The sequence below is a fragment of the Archocentrus centrarchus genome, chromosome 6 (assembly GCF_007364275.1).
Source record: "Archocentrus centrarchus isolate MPI-CPG fArcCen1 chromosome 6, fArcCen1, whole genome shotgun sequence".
NCBI lineage: Eukaryota > Metazoa > Chordata > Actinopteri > Cichliformes > Cichlidae > Archocentrus > Archocentrus centrarchus.
Genome location: NC_044351.1, coordinates 2,676,833 through 2,695,221, shown reverse-complemented (window position 1 = coordinate 2,695,221; position 18,389 = coordinate 2,676,833). Strand labels below are relative to the sequence as shown.

The window sequence follows — 18,389 nt, the reverse complement described above, 5'->3', positions numbered from 1 at the left end:
TTGATTGGCCAACATTTTCTTCACGGTTGGTGTTATAGCGCCACCTGTTGCTTTGGTGTGCTCCTGTCAGCGCTTGAGATCATTATTTCTCACTGAGACATTTATCAAAGCTCAGAAAAATCCCAGTTTTAAAAAAACACTCGTGTAACAATATGTCTTAGCTCCTCCCCCTTTAAGTCAACTTTCTTCCGATTGGCTGTCCCACCAAACTTGAACATCCACCACTGCAACAGGAGATATACGACAGGAAATAAGCGAAAGCAAAATAGGTCCACTTTTAATCAAATTTTATTACTCGATTATTCTGTAAATGAGACTTTTACATCTTATTAAAATATAATCACCTCCAAAAGTCTTTTTCTGTCAGATAAATCCTGATAAGTGCATTTAGAAAAGGACAAACAGCAAAAAACAATCAGTAGAAGAAAAGGAGGAAACAGCTCTGTGCTTCTTCCTCTTTTTTTAGATAAAAGCAGATAAAGTCACAGATTCGGTCTCTCCACACAGAATGAGTCTGAATGATGAGATGGAAGTAGGACAGTTTCCTGTTTGCTCCCCCCGCCCCACCCCACCCCACAGCATCTCCTGCCACCTTTAGCAGACGACAGCGAGGCCCCGCCGCCGTTCACTGAGTCCCTCTGCCAGGGAATGATGAGAAAGTCAACACACGCATCTGTTATTTAATTCCAGCCTCCGATGCTGCTCGTTATTCACCGCTCAGCGCGGCTCCGTGTTCGCCCTGAAGACCCTCCAAAACAAACCCCCGAATCCCCCCGACACAGTTCACGGTGCCAACAAAAGCCTCCGACTTCAGGAGGGTGCTCACAAGTCCTCTGAGTGTTATTTTCAGGCACTGTGGACACACACACACACGCGCGCACACACACAGTCAGTCGTCGGGCTCAGTGACGCACTGCTCCACGATCTCTCTCAGGTTGGGGTTCTCCATGGCGGCCGCCACTCGCTCCTTATCGTTGATCTGTTTGTTAACTGGAGACAAAAACAGAGACACAAACGCTGTGACGACAGATGACGCCAGAAAGCTCAGCGCAGTTTGAACTGTGTGCTGCCACCTCCTGGTTAGCTGACCTCTCCAGACCAACACTGGACTGGTTTTTACAATGACCTCAGTGGGCGTGGCTTTAGGGTTTCCTTTGGGAATTTTGGACTTTGGGTTCCAAGAAAAGCTTTATCTTATGAGGTGTTCTGTAGGGGTCTACTTTAGGACCACTGCTGTTTAACTTGTATCTGCTTCCATTCACTCAGGTTTAGCTTTAGGTTTGGCTCAGGTATTGGTATCATGTTGACGCTGGAAAAAGTTGGATCGCTGCGTCCCTGTTGCTTCAGATTAGGGTTTTAATCATACCTGTTTACATGTCTGTTCATACACTAAACAGAGCCTTTGCAGAGTGTAGTCACATGTTCCACACAATCCATAAAAACTTCCTTTAAAAAATAAATGAAGCAGACTTACTATCTTCTTCAGTAGAATGTGTTCCTTCTGAAATGTAAATTTCCAGCTGAGAAGACAAAGAAAAAGAAGTGGTGTTAAAAGGCTGCTTGTTTCTCAGTTATTTGTCCAGCTTTTATTCAATTACGAGCAAAGTAGAGAGGATTTGAGACGCTAGCTCGGTGTAAAAGAAACACAGTGGAAGGCGCTTTAAGATTAGAAACTGCAAAATGACAGAAATAAATGAGGACACATGCAGATCAGAGAACAACAGAAGCCAAAAATAATTCAAAACAGCTCCGAAACACAAACGCTGCTCAAAATGTGATTAAACAGAAATCTATCGGCACGCAGCATGAACGCTCGACTGAGACGCCCGGTGTCAATGAGAGGACATTAGAGATGGACACCAGGGTCCGTCTGCCCCTGTCTTTAACAGTCTGAATGAATCTAATGTCCAGATCTCATCACCCAGCTGCTGGTCGACCACAGCACCAACTAAGCTGAACACTGAGACTTGGCTCCACTGTTGTGGTAGATTTTCTACCAGTGTGAAGCTGCATCGTGCTCTCTGCACTGAGATGATGACCAGCACCTCTGATTGAAAACGCTCCTCTAATGCAGAGGCTGCTCATCATGCTTTAATGATGAAGCTTGCAGCTCTCCACCTGCCTCCACGCTCTCCTGCCCGTCTGATAACCGTCCAAGAACTCCTCGATCTCTGACGTCGACCTCTCGAGCGGGCTCATAAATAAGCAGCTAACGGCCTGCCGAGGCCAGCTGAGAGCTCATCCACAGTGATATTCCTGTCTCCGTTTCTCCAAGTTGGGCTCACTGATGTGTTAATGAGAGAACACCTGTGCCCTTCCTGGAAGCTCGGAGTCCTCTGCCTCCTTTTGCTGAATGTGGGAACGTTCAGATTGTTTTGTCGTGTCTGAGTTTGAAAGACCGTTTAAACTTCTATTGTACAGAGTCAAAGGTTCAAAGTTGCTGTGGTTGTTTTTTTTGAGCGAGACAATCATATTTGGCACTGACGTCCACCTGTCAAAGAAGCCACACCCCTAATAATCCAAGCTTTAAGCCTTAATTTAAACTGGTGACTCTCAGGCTGTGAACGTGTTTATTTCTGCTGGAAAGTTATAACGCGGGAGTCTGTGGGGACTGAGTCACTGTGGAAGTGCAAAAAACAAGATGCTGCTTCACCCCCAAAAACACAGTTAGGTTTCCTCTGGCAGCGGTCTACTGACCGCCTTCTAGCATCAGTGAGACGATGTCAATTTAACCTAGACCAGGGGTCTCAAACTCGCGGCCTACGGGCCACATCCGGGCTTTTTTGACATTTCGCTAACTCCTCTTAATTGGAGGGGGAAAGCGAAATGTCAAAAAAGTAACTTAAAGGGCCAAATTGTCTCATATTTTTGACATCAAATCGCGGATTGGAAGTAGGGGATGGGGCCGGATGAGAACCCTGACCTTGACCATGAGCTCTGCCCAAAGCCAAGCGCTGATGACCTCATCAAAGCTTCATTTATTTTGTCTATATTTCTTTTAGGCTTCTTTCCGCTCATTGTTTTCCATTTGCTTGACAAAAAAAGAGAATTTTGCTCAAGTAAAGACCCCAAATTAAAACTGGCTGCATTACAATGCTGGTGACTGTCCAGCAGCTCTGACTGAAACCTCTTTGGCCCAAAGACTCTGAGAACAGAGCAAACAGGACAGATTCATTGTTTTGGCTCAACAACCACATAACATAAAACGATCGATGGAGCTTGAAGCCAGAAGAGGTCGGGGTGAAAATGTGCCATTTGTGGTTTGGGTGCAGTGATCCAGATCAATCTGGAACTCACCTTGTGTTTAAATGGCAAACATCGCTGGAGCTTCACTTGTAAGCACAGGCCTGCAGACAGAAAAAAACCATCAGGCGCTGATCACAGATGAAGAGCAACATTAGATCGCAGATTAGAGGATTTACTGATGCCTGCAGGGAAAATAGAAAACACTGACGAGCACGTCAAATATGAAAAAATTTCATGCGAGTGAAATTCTAGTGCGAGTTACTGCAGCATGTGTTTCATCACATTTCCAATCAAGTACCCAAACCCAGAATTTGAAACCAAAGCCCGTGAAGAGTCAGCAGGTCCTCCATTCAACAAGCATCAAGTTCTCTCATTAGCTGCTAAATGAATCATTTTTCCCATCGTGTGCTGGTGGCCACCACGTGATACGTCTTCAGTCGCCACAGAACCTGAAGCCCAGGCTATACTCGGGCGGATCCCAGAGGTATGATGTCGACCATCCTAGTATGAATTTCATCCCCTCGCCCTGATTTAGAAAGTTTAACTCAGCCAGCTCCTGTCGTTCCCCTGCAGGCAGGCTGGTGACGGCCCTCGATGTCTTTCAGCTGCCTCGGTTCTCCCGTTACGCAGCTGGTTCTGTTCTGGAGATCCTCTGGAGGGTCACCCTAACCAGAACCTGGTGTAGGTGCTGCTCCACCGAGGCCGCAGAGCAGACTGAGGACTTTCACCTGCAGTCCAACATGCATGTGGTGAAATTTTAGTGAGCCCGAGCACCTGCTGCTGTGACGAGTCTCAGTCGCATCAGAAAAACTGTTCCAAGATTAGCGGCAGCAGCTTCTGCTGGAACACATCCTCACAGGAAACGTTCACAGGACAGAAATCCCCATGCTTCTGATTCCAGCAGAAATTTGGTAGCTGTTTTATAATGAACCACTACGGGAACAAAATCAGAAGTCCTGCTGCAATATGCAGGTGAAGGACGACTAAAATAGCTACATTTTGATGTATAAATTGTGTAATCAGAGGGAAAGGTTTGAGCATGGATGAATTTTTGTTCAGAATAATCTTCAGGCTGACGGCTCGGAGTAAAGAGGAAACCTCGATTTTCATCTAACTTAAACTGCGACTGGAAGAAAGTAGAAGACATCAAAACAGAGATTCATTCATTAAAAGTCCAAAACTTTGTGACCCATTTAAACTTTGAATGACGTGTCTGTAATTAAGCACACCTGAGAGCCGGTGCTTTAAAGCAGGCTGGGCTTTTTATTCATGACGAGTCTCCATTCATTTATATGAAGTTTCTGGAAGCATTTCTATACAAATTTAGGGGACAAAAAAGCTATTTTGCTACCAAAGGTCATAACACAGCATTTCCAATTGAGCCGCATGTTCTGATCTTACTTTTTGTGGGTGTTCTGTCAAAGCTGCCTGACTCACAGAGAATAATGAAGCAAAGGATGAAGAAGAGGAGACCTTCAGCAAAGAAAGCACGAGCGAGCCTCCGATCATGTGCTCAGCCACCGCGATCTGCAGTGAGGAGGCACAGTGCAGTTTAAAAGCAGGTATTAGTCTTAGCAGACGCTTCACTGTGAATTTGGGGCATGTGACAGATTTACGGGGTTTCAGGGTGTTTCTTGGCGATGAATGTTTTCTTATATGCAGAAAAAAAAATGATCATGTGTCCAAACTCTGCAGATCCACGTGATTTAAGCCAAACCTGATGGATTCAGGGAAATTAGGGCACCCTGTATGATCGACACATCTCAGAGGTGTAACTTCACAGCACGGTGAAGGAAGGATAGCGATGAGTCACCGACATCCTGAAGGAGCGACGCCGCATCCTGACATACTTTCAGCATTTTAGTAATACTGAAACATTTTCTGCTCTCTGCTGCCAACAAAACATCCCAAAGTGGACCCACAGATGTGGGGCTAACCCCTGCAGCTCTGCTAAAAGGCATGAATATCCAGGAGCCCTGTCTCATTCAAACTGTATCTGCTCCATAAAAAAAAAAAAAACTGCTCCAGTCCCTCCGTGCACTGCTGGAGTCAAAGGAGGCCGAGATCACTTTGACCTAAAAGAAAGGCGCCGGTTATTTCACTGCTGTTCATCCCATTAAGAGCTGCCTCCTCGGGGACGCTCTGTCACTTCATTCAAACTCAAACTGACTGCGGCCGGCTGACACCGCGAGGACGTCCAGAATACTAAATACCAGCTCTGTGCATGCCAGCACTTTTATTCACTATTATTATTTTATTTCAGAAAAACTGAAGACTCTTCTCACGGTGCTCAGTACATAATCTCATCAAAAGATTCAGAGAATCTGCAGAAATCTGTGCACAAGGGACAGAGCACAAAGTCAACATTGGAAAGCCGTGATCTTCAGGCAGCACTGCAGTGAAAACAGGCCCGATTCTGTCCTGGAAATCCCTGCAAAGGCTCAGGAGCACTTCCAGAAATCACAGCTCAGCTCACCGTGCCATCCACAGATGCAGGTTAAAGCCTGATTCAGACTTCTGCTCTGAATCTTTGTACAGCTACGACATAACTTACGTAAGTGGCCTTGTGCTGGTGCATTATGGGTTAATCACCGTGAGGTCCCGTCCTGGTGTTTTGCATGCGGTGCCAGCCGATAGAAACTAATAAAATGTTGGGACTTTGTTCCCTCCTGGGTCCTGGGATTTATGCTTCAGCAGGAAAGCTACGCCATAACCTGATGTGCACTTCCCGAGAAATCCAACTACACGTCAGCTCGACGCAGACCGCAACGAGTCTGATTGGCCCGTTCAGCACCGTCGATTCTTCCCGTGCACTTCTGGACAAAAACCTCCGGCCACCGTTCATCTGCAGTGAGTGTCAGTCTGCGGTTTACCTCAGCCATCAATGGTTTTATTCACATTATGCACAGCATCCCAACTTTTTGGGGAGTTGAGGTTGGAGTTGAGAAAGCACGAGCGTTTTTATGAGCTCTGAGAATCCTCTCAGAGAGCTCGTCACCAAAATAAAAATCCAGCTCTTAGTCAGCTTCCTTGCTCCAAAAATACTCCTAAATTAATGCCTTTACACACTGAGTGTGTTGCAAAAAAAAAAAAGACAGGAAATTCTGAATTTTCTGGATGCAGATTTGTCGTATAACGTGTATACACACTGAAAGTGTTGCAATTTTGCAAAAAAAAAATTTAAAAAATTCATTCATCCTCAAAAAACAAAAAATGCACCACAGGAAAAAAAAAAGAAGCAAAAATAATAAATAAATCTGAAAATAAATAAATCAATAAATTGAGCTTGACCTGAAAAAATAAATGTGGCAAATTCGTCCTGCGAAACTATGCGGTCGGTCTGAACGGCTGCATTACGAACAGCAGAGTCCGAAAAATATGTTTAATGCAGGAAACATTCACGTGAATTTTCTGTGTTTGGTGAGTAATGGCCTGACCTCTGACCTTTGGGGAGGTTTAGGGCTGCAACGATTCATCGATTAACTCGATTAAATCGATTCTAAAAATTTATCGACACAAATTTACTGTGTCGATGCTTCGTTTAAACTCTGCAGCGCTCAGCTGTCTCGGTGTAAGCGGCGCTCCTCACTAGTATTAGTGCTCCGTCGTTTTTTTGTGGGTTTATTGGTGGCTGGCAAACCAACATAGAACTGCATTACCGCCACCTACTGGACTGGAGTGTGAATCGCGCGCGCACACACACACACACAGATTCTAAAAAGCTCTCCGTCGCTGCGATGGATTTCATTTAACACAGAGTGGATCATCACTAGAGTTGCCACCTGTCTCGTAAAATACAGAACCCCGTATGTTACGGGACTCCGTGGAATACGGCTCCGTAACATGCCGTGTTCCGTACTTTACGGGACGTGTGGCAACTGTCGCTGACATCCATTTCCACGCCTCCACTGCTCTCTGTGTGTCTGTGTGTGTTGTGCTCGCTGACAATTTCAGCTGCTATTTTTGTCTTTACTTCAGCTGTAGCTACCAGAACTGGTTTGCTAGAGCGCGGGCCATTAGCACTAGCGATGGTTCGGTACCGGAAGGCCCGCCCCCCAGGACCGAGGGGCTCCTTCAAAATATTTTTTATACTTTAATCCCTTATTAGTGACTAAATATAGACCTGCAGTAGAAACGTATTTTCGAGAATGCTTGTGAATACAAAGCATTACACCATTACTCACACATGCGCCATGGCTCCCGCAGCCACTAGTTTTTCAAAACACTCATAGCAGGCAGCGGTTTTAACTGCGCAAGCGCAAAGAGGCGAAGCTGTGACGGTGAGCTCAAGTAGTGAAAAAGGAAACGTTCTTCCAGCGTCCAAAACAGCAGCTTTTTCTTTTAGTAACCACCATTAAATCTGTGAAACAGCTGGAGGTCCTTCATCAAGCACCTGATCAGCAAGTGTTAAGGTGAAGAAAAGAGAACTTTGTAGCTGCTCCATTCACTGCTGTTTGTTCACAGGTGAAAAACTGCAGTACGGAAGTTAAAATATGCAGATAAACTGTTAATAAAAAAAAGTATTTCTTATCCGATTACTCGATTAATCGCTGGAATAATCGATAGAATACTCGATTACTAAAATAATCGTTTTATGCAGCCCTAGGGAGGTTAACATGTTCTTTTAAACTGCATGATTGCTAGCTGTTCCAGCTTTTTATTTCCTGATTAGTAGGGCTGCAACGATTCATCGATTAACTCGATTAAATCGATTCTAAAAATTTATCGACACAAATTTACTGTCTCGATGCTTCGTTTAAACTCTGCAGCGCTCAGCTGTCTCGGTGTAAGCGGCGCTCCTCACTAGCATTAGCAGCATTAGTGCTGACGTTTTTTTTGTGGGTTTATTGGGGGCTGGCAAACCAACATAGAACTGCATTACCGCCACCGACTGGACTGGAGTGTGAATCACTCACGTATACACAAGCACACATTCTAAAAAGCTCTCCGTCGCTGCGATGGATTTCCTTTAACACAGAGTGGATCATCACTAGAGTTGCCACCTGTCTCGTAAAATACAGAACCCCGTATGTTACGGGACTCCGTGGCGGCTCCCTAACATGCCGTGTTCCGTACTTTACGGGACGGGTGGCAACTGTCGCTGACATGCATTTCCACGCCTCCACTGCTCTCTGTGTGTCTGTGTGTGTTGTGCTCACTGACAATTTCAGCTGCTATTTTTGTCTTTACTTCAGCTGTAGCTACCAGAACTGGTTTGCTAGCGAGCGCGGGCCATTAGCACTAGCGATGGTGTGGTACTGGAAGGCCCGCCCCCCAGGACCGAGGGGCTCCTTCAAAATATTTTTTATACTTTAATCCCTTATTAGTGACTAAATGTAGACCTGCAGTAGAAACGTATTTTCGAGAATGCTTGTGAATACAAAGCATTACACCATTACTCACACATGCGCTATGGCTCCCACAGCCACTAGTTTTTCAAAACACTCATAGCAGGCAGTGGTTTTAACTGCGCAAGCGCAAAGAGGCGAAGCTGTGACGGTGAGCTCAAGTAGTGAAAAAGGAAACGTTTTTCCAGCGTCCAAAACAGCAGCTTTTTCTTTTAGTAACCACCATTAAATCTGTGAAACAGCTGGAGGTCCTTCATCAAGCACCTGATCAGCAAGTGTTAAGGTGAAGAAAAGAGAACTTTGTAGCTGCTCCATTCACCGCTGTTTGTTCACATGGCGAGAAACTGCAGTACGGAAGTTAAAATATGCAGATAAACTGTTAATAAAAAAAGTATTTCTTATCCGCTTACTCGATTAATCGCTGGAATAATCGATAGAATACTCGATTACTAAAATAATCGTTTTATGCAGCCCTACTGATTAGTTTTTATTTTATTTCATTCTGCGTTTGTTTTCAGTCCTGCTGAGCTCAGATCATCTGCAGAGTTAGAGCTGCTCTTTCTTTCTGACTTTTGTTGAAGCTAAAATCGTGCATCACTGTGGTTTTTAATTCTGCTCCACCTCTAAATGCTGCTGATCTTTCAAAAGTAGATTTTTGGGGATATTTTGAGTTATTTCAAACCAGGTCTGAAAGAAGTCAGACCTGGTTTCACCACCGGTTTGTGTCCTGCTCGTGTCTGCTGCGCTGTCAGGAGAGCGACTCACCGATCAGCGTAGCCAGAGAGCAGTGAGGGACGGTGGGAGAGAACTTGATGATGATGAGGTACTCGTCCTCTCCAAGGTCCTGGACCTCCACGCACTTCTCCGTCACCACCTCCAGCTCCTCCAGGGTGTTGGGCTTCTCTGGGTCCCGGATGGATTTGATCACATCTGTTGGAGTGCAGGAAAAGAAAACATGAGTCACCTGACCATGAGTTTAAAACCAGAAGAGAGGCAAAGCCTTGTGTTTAAAACCAGATGAAGCAAACTATCTGATGACAATACAAGACGCAAAGAGTGGACAAAATTCCTGTTTTCAGGGTTTTTCCTGCCTTCGAATAGACCTTTAGGATGGTGACAGTGAAGGAAAGCAGTCTCCCTCAGAAAGCTTGAATTAATTTGGGATTTTCTCTGATAAACACAGGCTCAAATATATATGCACACCCCCACTAATATTTGGTTAAATGTCTCCACCTCGACCAGATGTTTGGGATCATGGCTTGAGTCTTGGTGGTTCCTGAACATATATAACCAATTTGCGCTCATCTGAGGGTGACAGTGTGAGTTCCCGTTGTATTTGGTCAGTCCAGTGAGTGCTGTCAAACAAATTACTATCACTAATGGGACGTTAACAGGCCTTGGCAGGTTAAGACGTAGTACCCTCAGTACTAATTATTAAAAGATTTAAGTGTGTGTTTATATTTGAGCCTGTATGGATACATCTGAGCATGTGTGGATCAGAGAAGATTCAAACTTGTGTTTTAAAGTCAGTAAAGATGTTTGCTCTACAATCACTGCACCAAAGAGAGGAGCTCAATAAAGCCTAAGGTGACCCTGACATTCATGGCCACGATGAGAGGAAGGAAACTTCTGTGTTTAAAGTCTTTACTTCACACCATTAAAGTCCAGTCAACAAGAAAATTCACACATTTGACTTTGACTGCAAATATTTAAGCTTTTTACTACTAATCTGTAAAACCTGCTGAAGCTTATTACATAACAGACACTTTATCACATGATAATCAGGTGACAAAGGTGACAGAAAACTGTCATTGAAACAGGACATTTTTCTTATAGTTCGGTGTTTGTCCTCGGTTCTCCGTCAGCGGTGAGCTGGAGCCCGTCTACTGACGCAGCACAGCCTCCATTAGCCTCCATTACCGGCTCCACGTACCGTACACTTCTAACGCTTTCTCCTCCATCTTTTTCGTCCTCAAGGCATTCCTGTTATCCGCCAGTCCGGAGAACTGTAAAACCTTAGTGACGGTTAACGAGACGAGGCTGAACACGGTTTCCATTTTCTAGAAAACGCCATAATAAACTGGGCCTTTCGCTGAGCCTTTGGCAGAAAAGCGGGGACGGTCGTTCGCGGGCTTCCGCAGATCTCTATCAGCGAGGATGGGCCCAGCGACCACACTTAGCATGGGCAGTAACCTGGAGGCGATCTACAGATCGGCGGTGTGTGTCTCAGCCAATCAGCGTGCGACTTTCGCGTTCTAGCGCTTGGTTCCAGGAAAAGCAATCGATGTACGATGACGGTGTTGCGCCCGAATAAACGGTCTGTTTTCTGTAGTTTCTGCTTTCGATTAAGTTTCAGTGAAGATCAGCTGACAGCAGAGGCAGCGCACGTGACGATCGGGACCAGCAGCTGTTTACCTGACCAGAGGAAATACCCAAGAAATATCGCTCTTTGACGCTAAAATGTCTCCGTAGCTCACATTTAACCCGTTAATCCGGACTGTGAGGCTCACCGTGTGAGGATGTTGGAGGCGGACCGGCGGCTGCAGACCGGATCCACTGAGGTGGCTGTGATCCCGGAGAACCAGCACTGTGGCGATGTAGCGGACATCCAGAAAGCTGAGCTGGCTCCCGGAGGCTCCCTGCTCGGATGTCTCGGGGTCCGGGGACAGCTGGTGGTGTGGGACCCGGCGGACAGAGAGGCTTCTCCGGCTGCAGTGGAGGGCACCTACCGAGAGTGAGTCCCGCAGGAGATGCAGGGAAACCGAATGTGTCACAGCCAGCTAAAGACCCAGCAGGGGTGGCATATTTGTCACACATACATGTTTCAGATCATCAAACAGATTTTATTGGACAGAGTTAACCCGAGTAGGTACAAAACGCCGTTTTTAAATGAAGATTTTGTTTATTAAGGGACAAAAGCGATCCAAACCTACCTGAGCCGGATTCTTCAGTTGGCAGTGAGTTAATTCATGATTTAACGAGGCGGGCGGTTCATTTTTCACACAGCAGGTTAGCTTTGTTCCACTTAATAAATGAAACCATCATTTAAAAACTGCATTTTGTTTTTACTCTAATATTAAAATTTGTTTGAACATCTGAAATATGTGAGTGTGACAAATACACAAACTCAAACAGGCTGATTTTTTCTCATTACTTCATGTCTAAAATATTTTTAGGATTTGAATATAGACACATTAACAAAATGGACTAAAAAAGAATAATTTTTTTACAGTGCTTATAATTTTCCTGTTGCTGTGACTAAAACCTCACTGGGTCACCGACATGTGTTTCTCTGAAGTGTTTAAGCATGTATGTCAGAAAGAGAAACTGAGAAGAAGCTAATAAAATGCTGATAATGCAGCTGAGGAAGAGTTGGAGGTCATCAGAAGACTTGTTCATCTCTGTGTTTTGTATATTGTGCAGTTTTGTCTTCAGCTGTAAATGAGCAGTTTTTCTAAACTTTTCTTTCTGCTCCCAGTTTTTCCTGGGAGGAGGTGTCGGTCCGCTCTCGGGGGGTCAGCAGCTCCAGGCTGCTGGCTGTGGGATCTCACGGTGACCTGAAGCTGCTGGAGGTCAAGGCCGAACGGTCGGCCTTCATCTCCGTGCTCTGTGCGTGTGAATGTCCCGCAGGCCGCCTGCTGCAGACCATCAGAGACCAGGACCACAGTGAGTACCAGAGCCACCCCACCCAGCCTGTTATTGATGTGTCGCATTTACTGACTCAGTGTTTACTCTCAGCTGTGAGCGAGCTGCAGGTGGTGCAGGTGTTGTCCTTTGTGGCTGGTCGCTGCTGCGTTCTGCTGAACTCCGATTGGCTGCTGCAGCTACAGTGGCAGGGGGAGGAGGAGCCTCAGACGTCATCCTGCTGCGGCGTCCAGCTGACCGACAGCGACCGACACTCTGCTGTCCATCACTGTGTCTCCATGGAAACCCTGTTTGCTCTCAGCTCCACCGGACTCATATGTATCCTCCATTGATTTTAAGGCTTCACAGGTCACTACATACTACTACAGCTGCAGTATACCTCATAGAACGTCCTAAACAAGTCAGTACGAGTACTAGTACACAAAGGTCAGAGTGCTAGTAAGTGCTTTATCACAGATTTACTAAGCAGGGCAAATCAGCGTGATGCTGCAGTCACAAAAATGTGCTGATGGGAGGGGAAAGTCGGGCATGTGGTCGGGCTCATTTATCAAAACAGACGCTGCCGGTTCGTTTCAGTAATGACCAACAAAACCGACCTGACGAGGGAGCGAGCGTAGTATAAAATGAGGGTTTGTCCTCGTGTTTGTCTCTGGAAACAGCACGTCGCTGCAGAGACACGGCAGCTGAAGGAGGATCGATGTTTTTGATATAAAGCTGAATTTGCTGGGACCAGCGTGGAGGCTTGTAGTCGTTCTCTGGCTCGATCTGACAGCTCAGGAGAGCTGCGATATTCCGATTAATTCCACCGCATAAACCTGGAATCTGTAACAGCTGACCTGTAGGATGTGTAGAAGAAGAAGAAGACAGAACATTATTTACAGCCAGCTCCTGAGCCGTTTATACCTGCATAAATGTGCGCATTGCTGTTGCTTTTTCTGCACACCATAGTGTAACATTCAGACATTAATCTAACACACACCGGAGCTTTCCTGCATTTTAATCTGGGATATAACAGATCCACTATTGGAGAGCAGTTAAAAAACAACGTTAAAGTCAAATGGTGACGTTCCAGAGCTCTGTGTGCGTGCACTGCTCAGAAAAACCTGAACACTGCAAACTGCTCAGTTCACTGTGAAAAACAACTTTGCTGCCTCTCAAACTGGACGCGTCCCTTTGTGTTTGCTCTGGGATGCTTCCCTCTCTCTGACGCTTTGACGCTGCCCGAGTTATTACTGAAGGACGTGGAGCTCAGCTCTGAAGCACTCAGATCCTTTCTCAAAGATTTGAGCCTCGTCCTGATAACATCTCCCCGTCATTCCAAATAAACGAGCACCTCCAAACGTGCTCCTTTCTGCAAGTAATTCAGTGACATTTGCAGTAAATTGCCAGGTTCAAATCTTAGTAAATTACTTTAAACGTCAAAGCACTCTGAGGTGCTCTTATATTTAAAATGTCTTTATGTTTGAGCCAAAAACACTCCAGCATGTTTCGACATACAAGCCTTCATATTTAATGCGAACTGCACTTTTCTGCTGATGCTCTACCAAGACGAATCTTCAAAACCTGGACCAGCTGCACGAGTCCAAAAGGGTGTCAACTCATAAACCCCACAAATGGACAAGCCTCTTCTTCTTTCAGGGAGCTCCATCTCACCCCGTCCCAGCATCCTCCTCTGTCACACCCTCCGCATGTCCTCCTTCACTACATCCATGAACCTCCTCTGAGGTCTTCCTCTTCTCCTCCTGCCTGGCAGCTCCGTCTTCATCCCTCCTCTGCACATGTCCAAACCATCTCAGCCTCGTGTCTCTGATTTTGTCTCCAAACCGCTCACACTAAGAACAAACAAGCGATATTAAAAAGCTGTGATATATAAGTTGATCTAGCAGTCAGTAATGGAAAAATCCAGAAAGCTTTCCTTTAGAGGAATGAGACATTTCTACTCCCAAGTCTTTTCTTTGACTCCGCCCCCTCCAGCTGTGTATAGCATCTCTGATGGCACTCTACTGGCTAGCGTTAACCTGCCCGCCTACCTGAGCTCTGGCCCTGCAGAGGACGAGTTCACCTGCTCCTCTCCCTCCTCCCCCACCCCCTCCTTCTGCCTCCTCCAGGTGTCAGCTGATCTCAGCACAGCCGTGGCCATCACTCAGTCCCACACCGCCATCGCTATCGACCTCAACCACTACTTCAGGTATGGAGTCAAACACGGTCTTTGTGATGTCTCTTTTTTCTCTGCTTTTTATTTGCCCCTGAGGCCTTTTTTTTTCCTAATCAATAAAAAGTATCAGTATGAATCTAGTTCAATAGAAGCAGAGCAGTGTCTGTATTAGCTACAGGGCAGCCTCTCTATTTAGAGGCTGTTTGAGGAAGTTTTACAGATATGAATTTGTGGTAATTCGAGTGAAAATTGTCCCATTTAAGAGGCCATTAAGCACTATTCTCAAAATGAGGGTCGAAGCAGGAAGGGTGAGGGCGGCGTGATAACGCCGAGGATCAGTCGGCCCTCTGCTCAGCTCTGATCCTGTCTGGACAGAAAACTTTGAGCCTGTCTGATGTGAGACTTCCCGGCTCAGCTGGAGGAAAATTAAACTGATTAACTGCATCAAACAGCTGAGACTCATCTGCAGGCCAATCGTGCACAGAGCAAACTTCAGAGTCACAAATCTGTCTTTCAGGATGTTTCCAGACCACCTGCTATGTGCCGGCCCCCAGCCACGCCCCCCCCTTCAGCCGCAGCACCCCAGAGACCAGGACAGTCTGTCCAGCTCCAGCTTCAGTCTCACTGCCCTGGGCGGGGCCTTCAGCGCTGACCGGTAAGCTGCCGACACCCTCAGAGACTCGACTTTTATACATGATGAGCCTGAAGATAAGCATCCATATCGGATTCATGAGATCTGATAACTCTGAGGGTTATTAGATATACTACAGATGGTGAACTCAAACCTTTTTGGTTTTTATTAAAAAAAATTAAAATGGTATTTGTGGGTTGAAAAAAGGATTAGAGTGAACTTTATTTCAGCATTTATTTGAATTTATTGAGAATGAGGCTCACAGACGCGTTTTATAGACCATTTATATATCGAGCACTCAAAGTGCTGCATGCAGCACACCTCATTCACACACATTCAGGCATGTCTAAGTGGTTTCTATCTAACACTCACACTCCGATCAGTGTGAACGGATCAGGAGCAACTTGGAGTTCAGCATCTTGCCCAAGGACACTAAGGCATGGCTGCACGCCTTAGTGTCCTTGGGATCGAACCACCAACCTTTCAATTAGCAGATGATCTGCTCTGCCTCTTGAGCCACAGCCACCCCTGAAAAATTGAATGATCACTCAGCGCTGAACTGAGTGACCATTCAGTCTTTCAGCACTTCATTGTTGCTCATATCTCCACCTTTAACCTTTCACCTTTGTCCTCAACTACAGCTCCTGGGAAGGTCGTCTGACCTCCATGTACAGCAGAGCACAACAGGCCACTGCTCCTTCCTCCTCCTCTTCATCTCGGCCTCCCAGGACCACCTGGTTCTCCTCGCTCCCCCACCTGGACTCCCACCTGGCTCCATCCTCGGCCCACAGCAGAGTGCCTCCGGGTGGGCTGACCGTTTCTTTCGCCGTCCCCGAATCGTCCGCTCCGTCTCAGCTCACCGTCTCCGAGTTCTCCGCTCTGCTGACCTTCATCAGCCCGGGCAACAGACAGACCACAGTGGCCTTGTGGGAGATGGAGCACGGGAACGTGAGCTACCACCAGGCGGAGGGCGAGGCGGCTCCAGTTCAGTGCTGTGGAGAGAGGCAGCATCGCCTGCTGCTGAAGAGTAAGTGGGTTACAGACACAGCACTCTGAGTCAAGTCTTTCACTGTTAGTGTTTTCCTGAGTCCTGGATCACTTCAGCAGTCTGAGGTGTTCTCAGACTGTGTGCAGTTATTCATCAGAAATGGAGCTTCAACTTTTAATTTCCTTTAAGCTTTTTTTTATATGCCAGTCAAAAGATGAGACGATGTGATCACCCACAGCGGGCAGCGTCCGTTGAAGTGTCCGCTCAAAAACTCGAGAACCGTTCGGTCTGCGCTGACCAAACTTCATGGGCTGATAGCTTATGACCAAAGCAAGGTTGGGATTGTACATGGGGTCACTGGGTCAAGGTCAAAAGTCAAGGTCACCTAATTATTACATCTTTTTTTTTTTCATGTGACAGTTTTTCCTCTTTAGAGCTCAGTGATCATGTTTGCAGCAGAATTTTGTCAAAACTAACTGAACTGTCAAAATCCCAAATTATAAAATAAGATAAGGTTTTATTCGTCACATGCACAGTTATACACAGTACAATGCACAGTGAAATGTATTTTGTTCCTGCAGCCAGTTTGAAAGAAAAAGCAGTAAAATCAGAACTTTGTTTCTATTTTCAGACTTTGACTGTTTGAAAGAAATCACAGAAAACTGCAGAAAGTACAGTTTATTTCACGGCCGCTGCCTGTCTGTCTGCCTGCCTGTCTGTCTGTGTCTGTCTCTGTCTGTCTGCCTTTCTGTCTGTGTCTGTGTCTGTCTCTGTCTGTCTGTCTGTGTCTGTGTCTGTCTCTGCCTGTCTGTCTGTCTGCCTGTCAGAGGCCGGTGTGTTCCAGGTCCTGTTCTCCGTGTCGCAGCAGGACCTGCTCAGCAGGTTGATGCTGTTCGGTAGCGCAGCGACAGTGGACGCAGTCTGTCACCTGAACAGCTGGGGGCGCTGCTCCATCCCCATCCACGCCCTGCAGGTAGGAAACAATAATCTACAGCAAACGCAGAAAGCTGCACGGCTTTATGATTACAGGAAAAAGTTTGTGAACCCTTGGACATCTTTGATAGTTCTGTGTAAATATGACATCAATCCCTCAAAGTGAAGAGAACCAAATGAAACAAATCAAATAAAAATCTCACACTGTTATTTATTCATTAGGAAAACAAATTCTTTTTTTTGTTCATGACATTTAGATGAAGGCAGTTTGTCTTCTTCTGTTCTGCAGACTGGGCTGAAGAACCGTCAGCTGGACACGGTCGATTTCTACCTGAAGAGCAAAGAAAATGTCCTGAACCCTCCGGCAGCAGCGCTCAGCTGTGCCGATCAGCCAGCAGCCTCCACACTGAGCCTCACGCACAGTGCGTATACCCCACATTACACTAACACTGTGGAGATTACAAGCATTGAAGCATACACACAGCTCAGAGACATTTTTGGATGCTGTCACATAAAACATTTTCCAAAATATTCCAAAATGACATAGACTGTACATAAAAGATGGTCACCTACCAGAAACGACTTTAGGGCAGCATTTCCAGCATTAGTGGTGATTTCTAAAAGGAGAAGTCTGCACAAAGCTTCATGAATTTTAAAAACAGAATTTGCAACATCTCTAAATAAAAAGTAGATCTGCATTTTAGTGATTTTATTATAGTTCATACTAGTCTACAAAAAGGTTCCAAGCTCTATGAGGTATGTAGACGTGTTTGAGTCATGCATGCAGAGGTGTGTGTAGTGGCACCGGCGTCCTCTGGTGTCCCGCACAGCAGTGCGACTGGGCTAGAGTAAAGTTAATCTTCTGCCTAACAGCAGTGCTGGAGTGAAACGGGTTTCTATTTACTTTCCTATAACTCCATTGCACTTTATTTTGAAGGATTTCTATATTTGAAGTATATCGAGTATTTCAGTCATCTCAAGCTGCAATATTAACGTGATAGACACATTGATGAATGATTAGTTATCATCCAGTACAGGGTTATAATAGTTTTGGATTTTACATTATAGTTTAGTTTTAGTTAGTTTTTACTTTTTTTTCTCTAATTCAGTTAGTTTTAATTAGTTTTCAGAGTGGTTTTGCTCGTTTTTATTAGTTTTTATTTTTGGTTTTATGCTTAGTTTTAGTTAGTTTCAGTATTAGTTTTAGTATTTTCATACTTAATCAGGTACGCTTTAAAGATCCCCTTTAAAGAAATAAATTCAGCAACCAACTGTTCACAGACAGCAGAACTACATGCTAAATGTGTGTAATATTAAGGACACACATGAACATCAACAGGGAGAAACAAAGAACAATATGAACTCCAAAACTCGATAAATTCTACAATAAACTCCCAATAAAGTTCAGCCTCAGTGCAGCAGATTAATAACAGCTACATGTGG

The 18,389-nt window shown here is 45.5% G+C and overlaps 2 protein-coding genes across 3 annotated transcripts in view; one reads left to right on the top strand and one right to left on the bottom strand.

Moving 5' to 3' along the window:
* Positions 1-272: 272 nt before the first annotated feature.
* On the bottom strand, positions 273-10,759 carry ciao2a (cytosolic iron-sulfur assembly component 2A). 2 transcript variants are annotated; one of them, XM_030731587.1, is made up of 5 exons: positions 10,528-10,759; positions 9,360-9,524; positions 3,298-3,347; positions 1,475-1,520; positions 273-990 (listed from the first exon to the last, which is right to left on the bottom strand). In XM_030731587.1, the coding sequence occupies exons 1-5, from the start codon at positions 10,649-10,651 to the stop codon at positions 890-892; spliced, it is 486 nt and encodes a 161-aa protein (XP_030587447.1). In that variant the 5' UTR covers positions 10,652-10,759; the 3' UTR covers positions 273-889. The 2 variants fall into 2 exon arrangements, with proteins under 2 accessions (XP_030587447.1, XP_030587448.1); XM_030731588.1 differs by lacking the exon at positions 3,298-3,347.
* A 150-nt stretch (positions 10,760-10,909) lies between these two features.
* The window catches only part of spg11 (SPG11 vesicle trafficking associated, spatacsin), a 28,236-nt gene continuing 20,756 nt past the window's right edge, over positions 10,910-18,389 (top strand). Inside the window, exons 1-8 of the mRNA XM_030731549.1 lie at positions 10,910-11,328; positions 12,073-12,260; positions 12,333-12,557; positions 14,214-14,427; positions 14,912-15,049; positions 15,667-16,052; positions 16,841-16,986; positions 17,236-17,368. Of these exons, the coding sequence (XP_030587409.1) occupies positions 11,114-11,328; positions 12,073-12,260; positions 12,333-12,557; positions 14,214-14,427; positions 14,912-15,049; positions 15,667-16,052; positions 16,841-16,986; positions 17,236-17,368 (1,645 nt within the window). The 5' untranslated portion in view covers positions 10,910-11,113. The remainder of the gene's footprint in view (positions 11,329-12,072; positions 12,261-12,332; positions 12,558-14,213; positions 14,428-14,911; positions 15,050-15,666; positions 16,053-16,840; positions 16,987-17,235; positions 17,369-18,389) is intronic.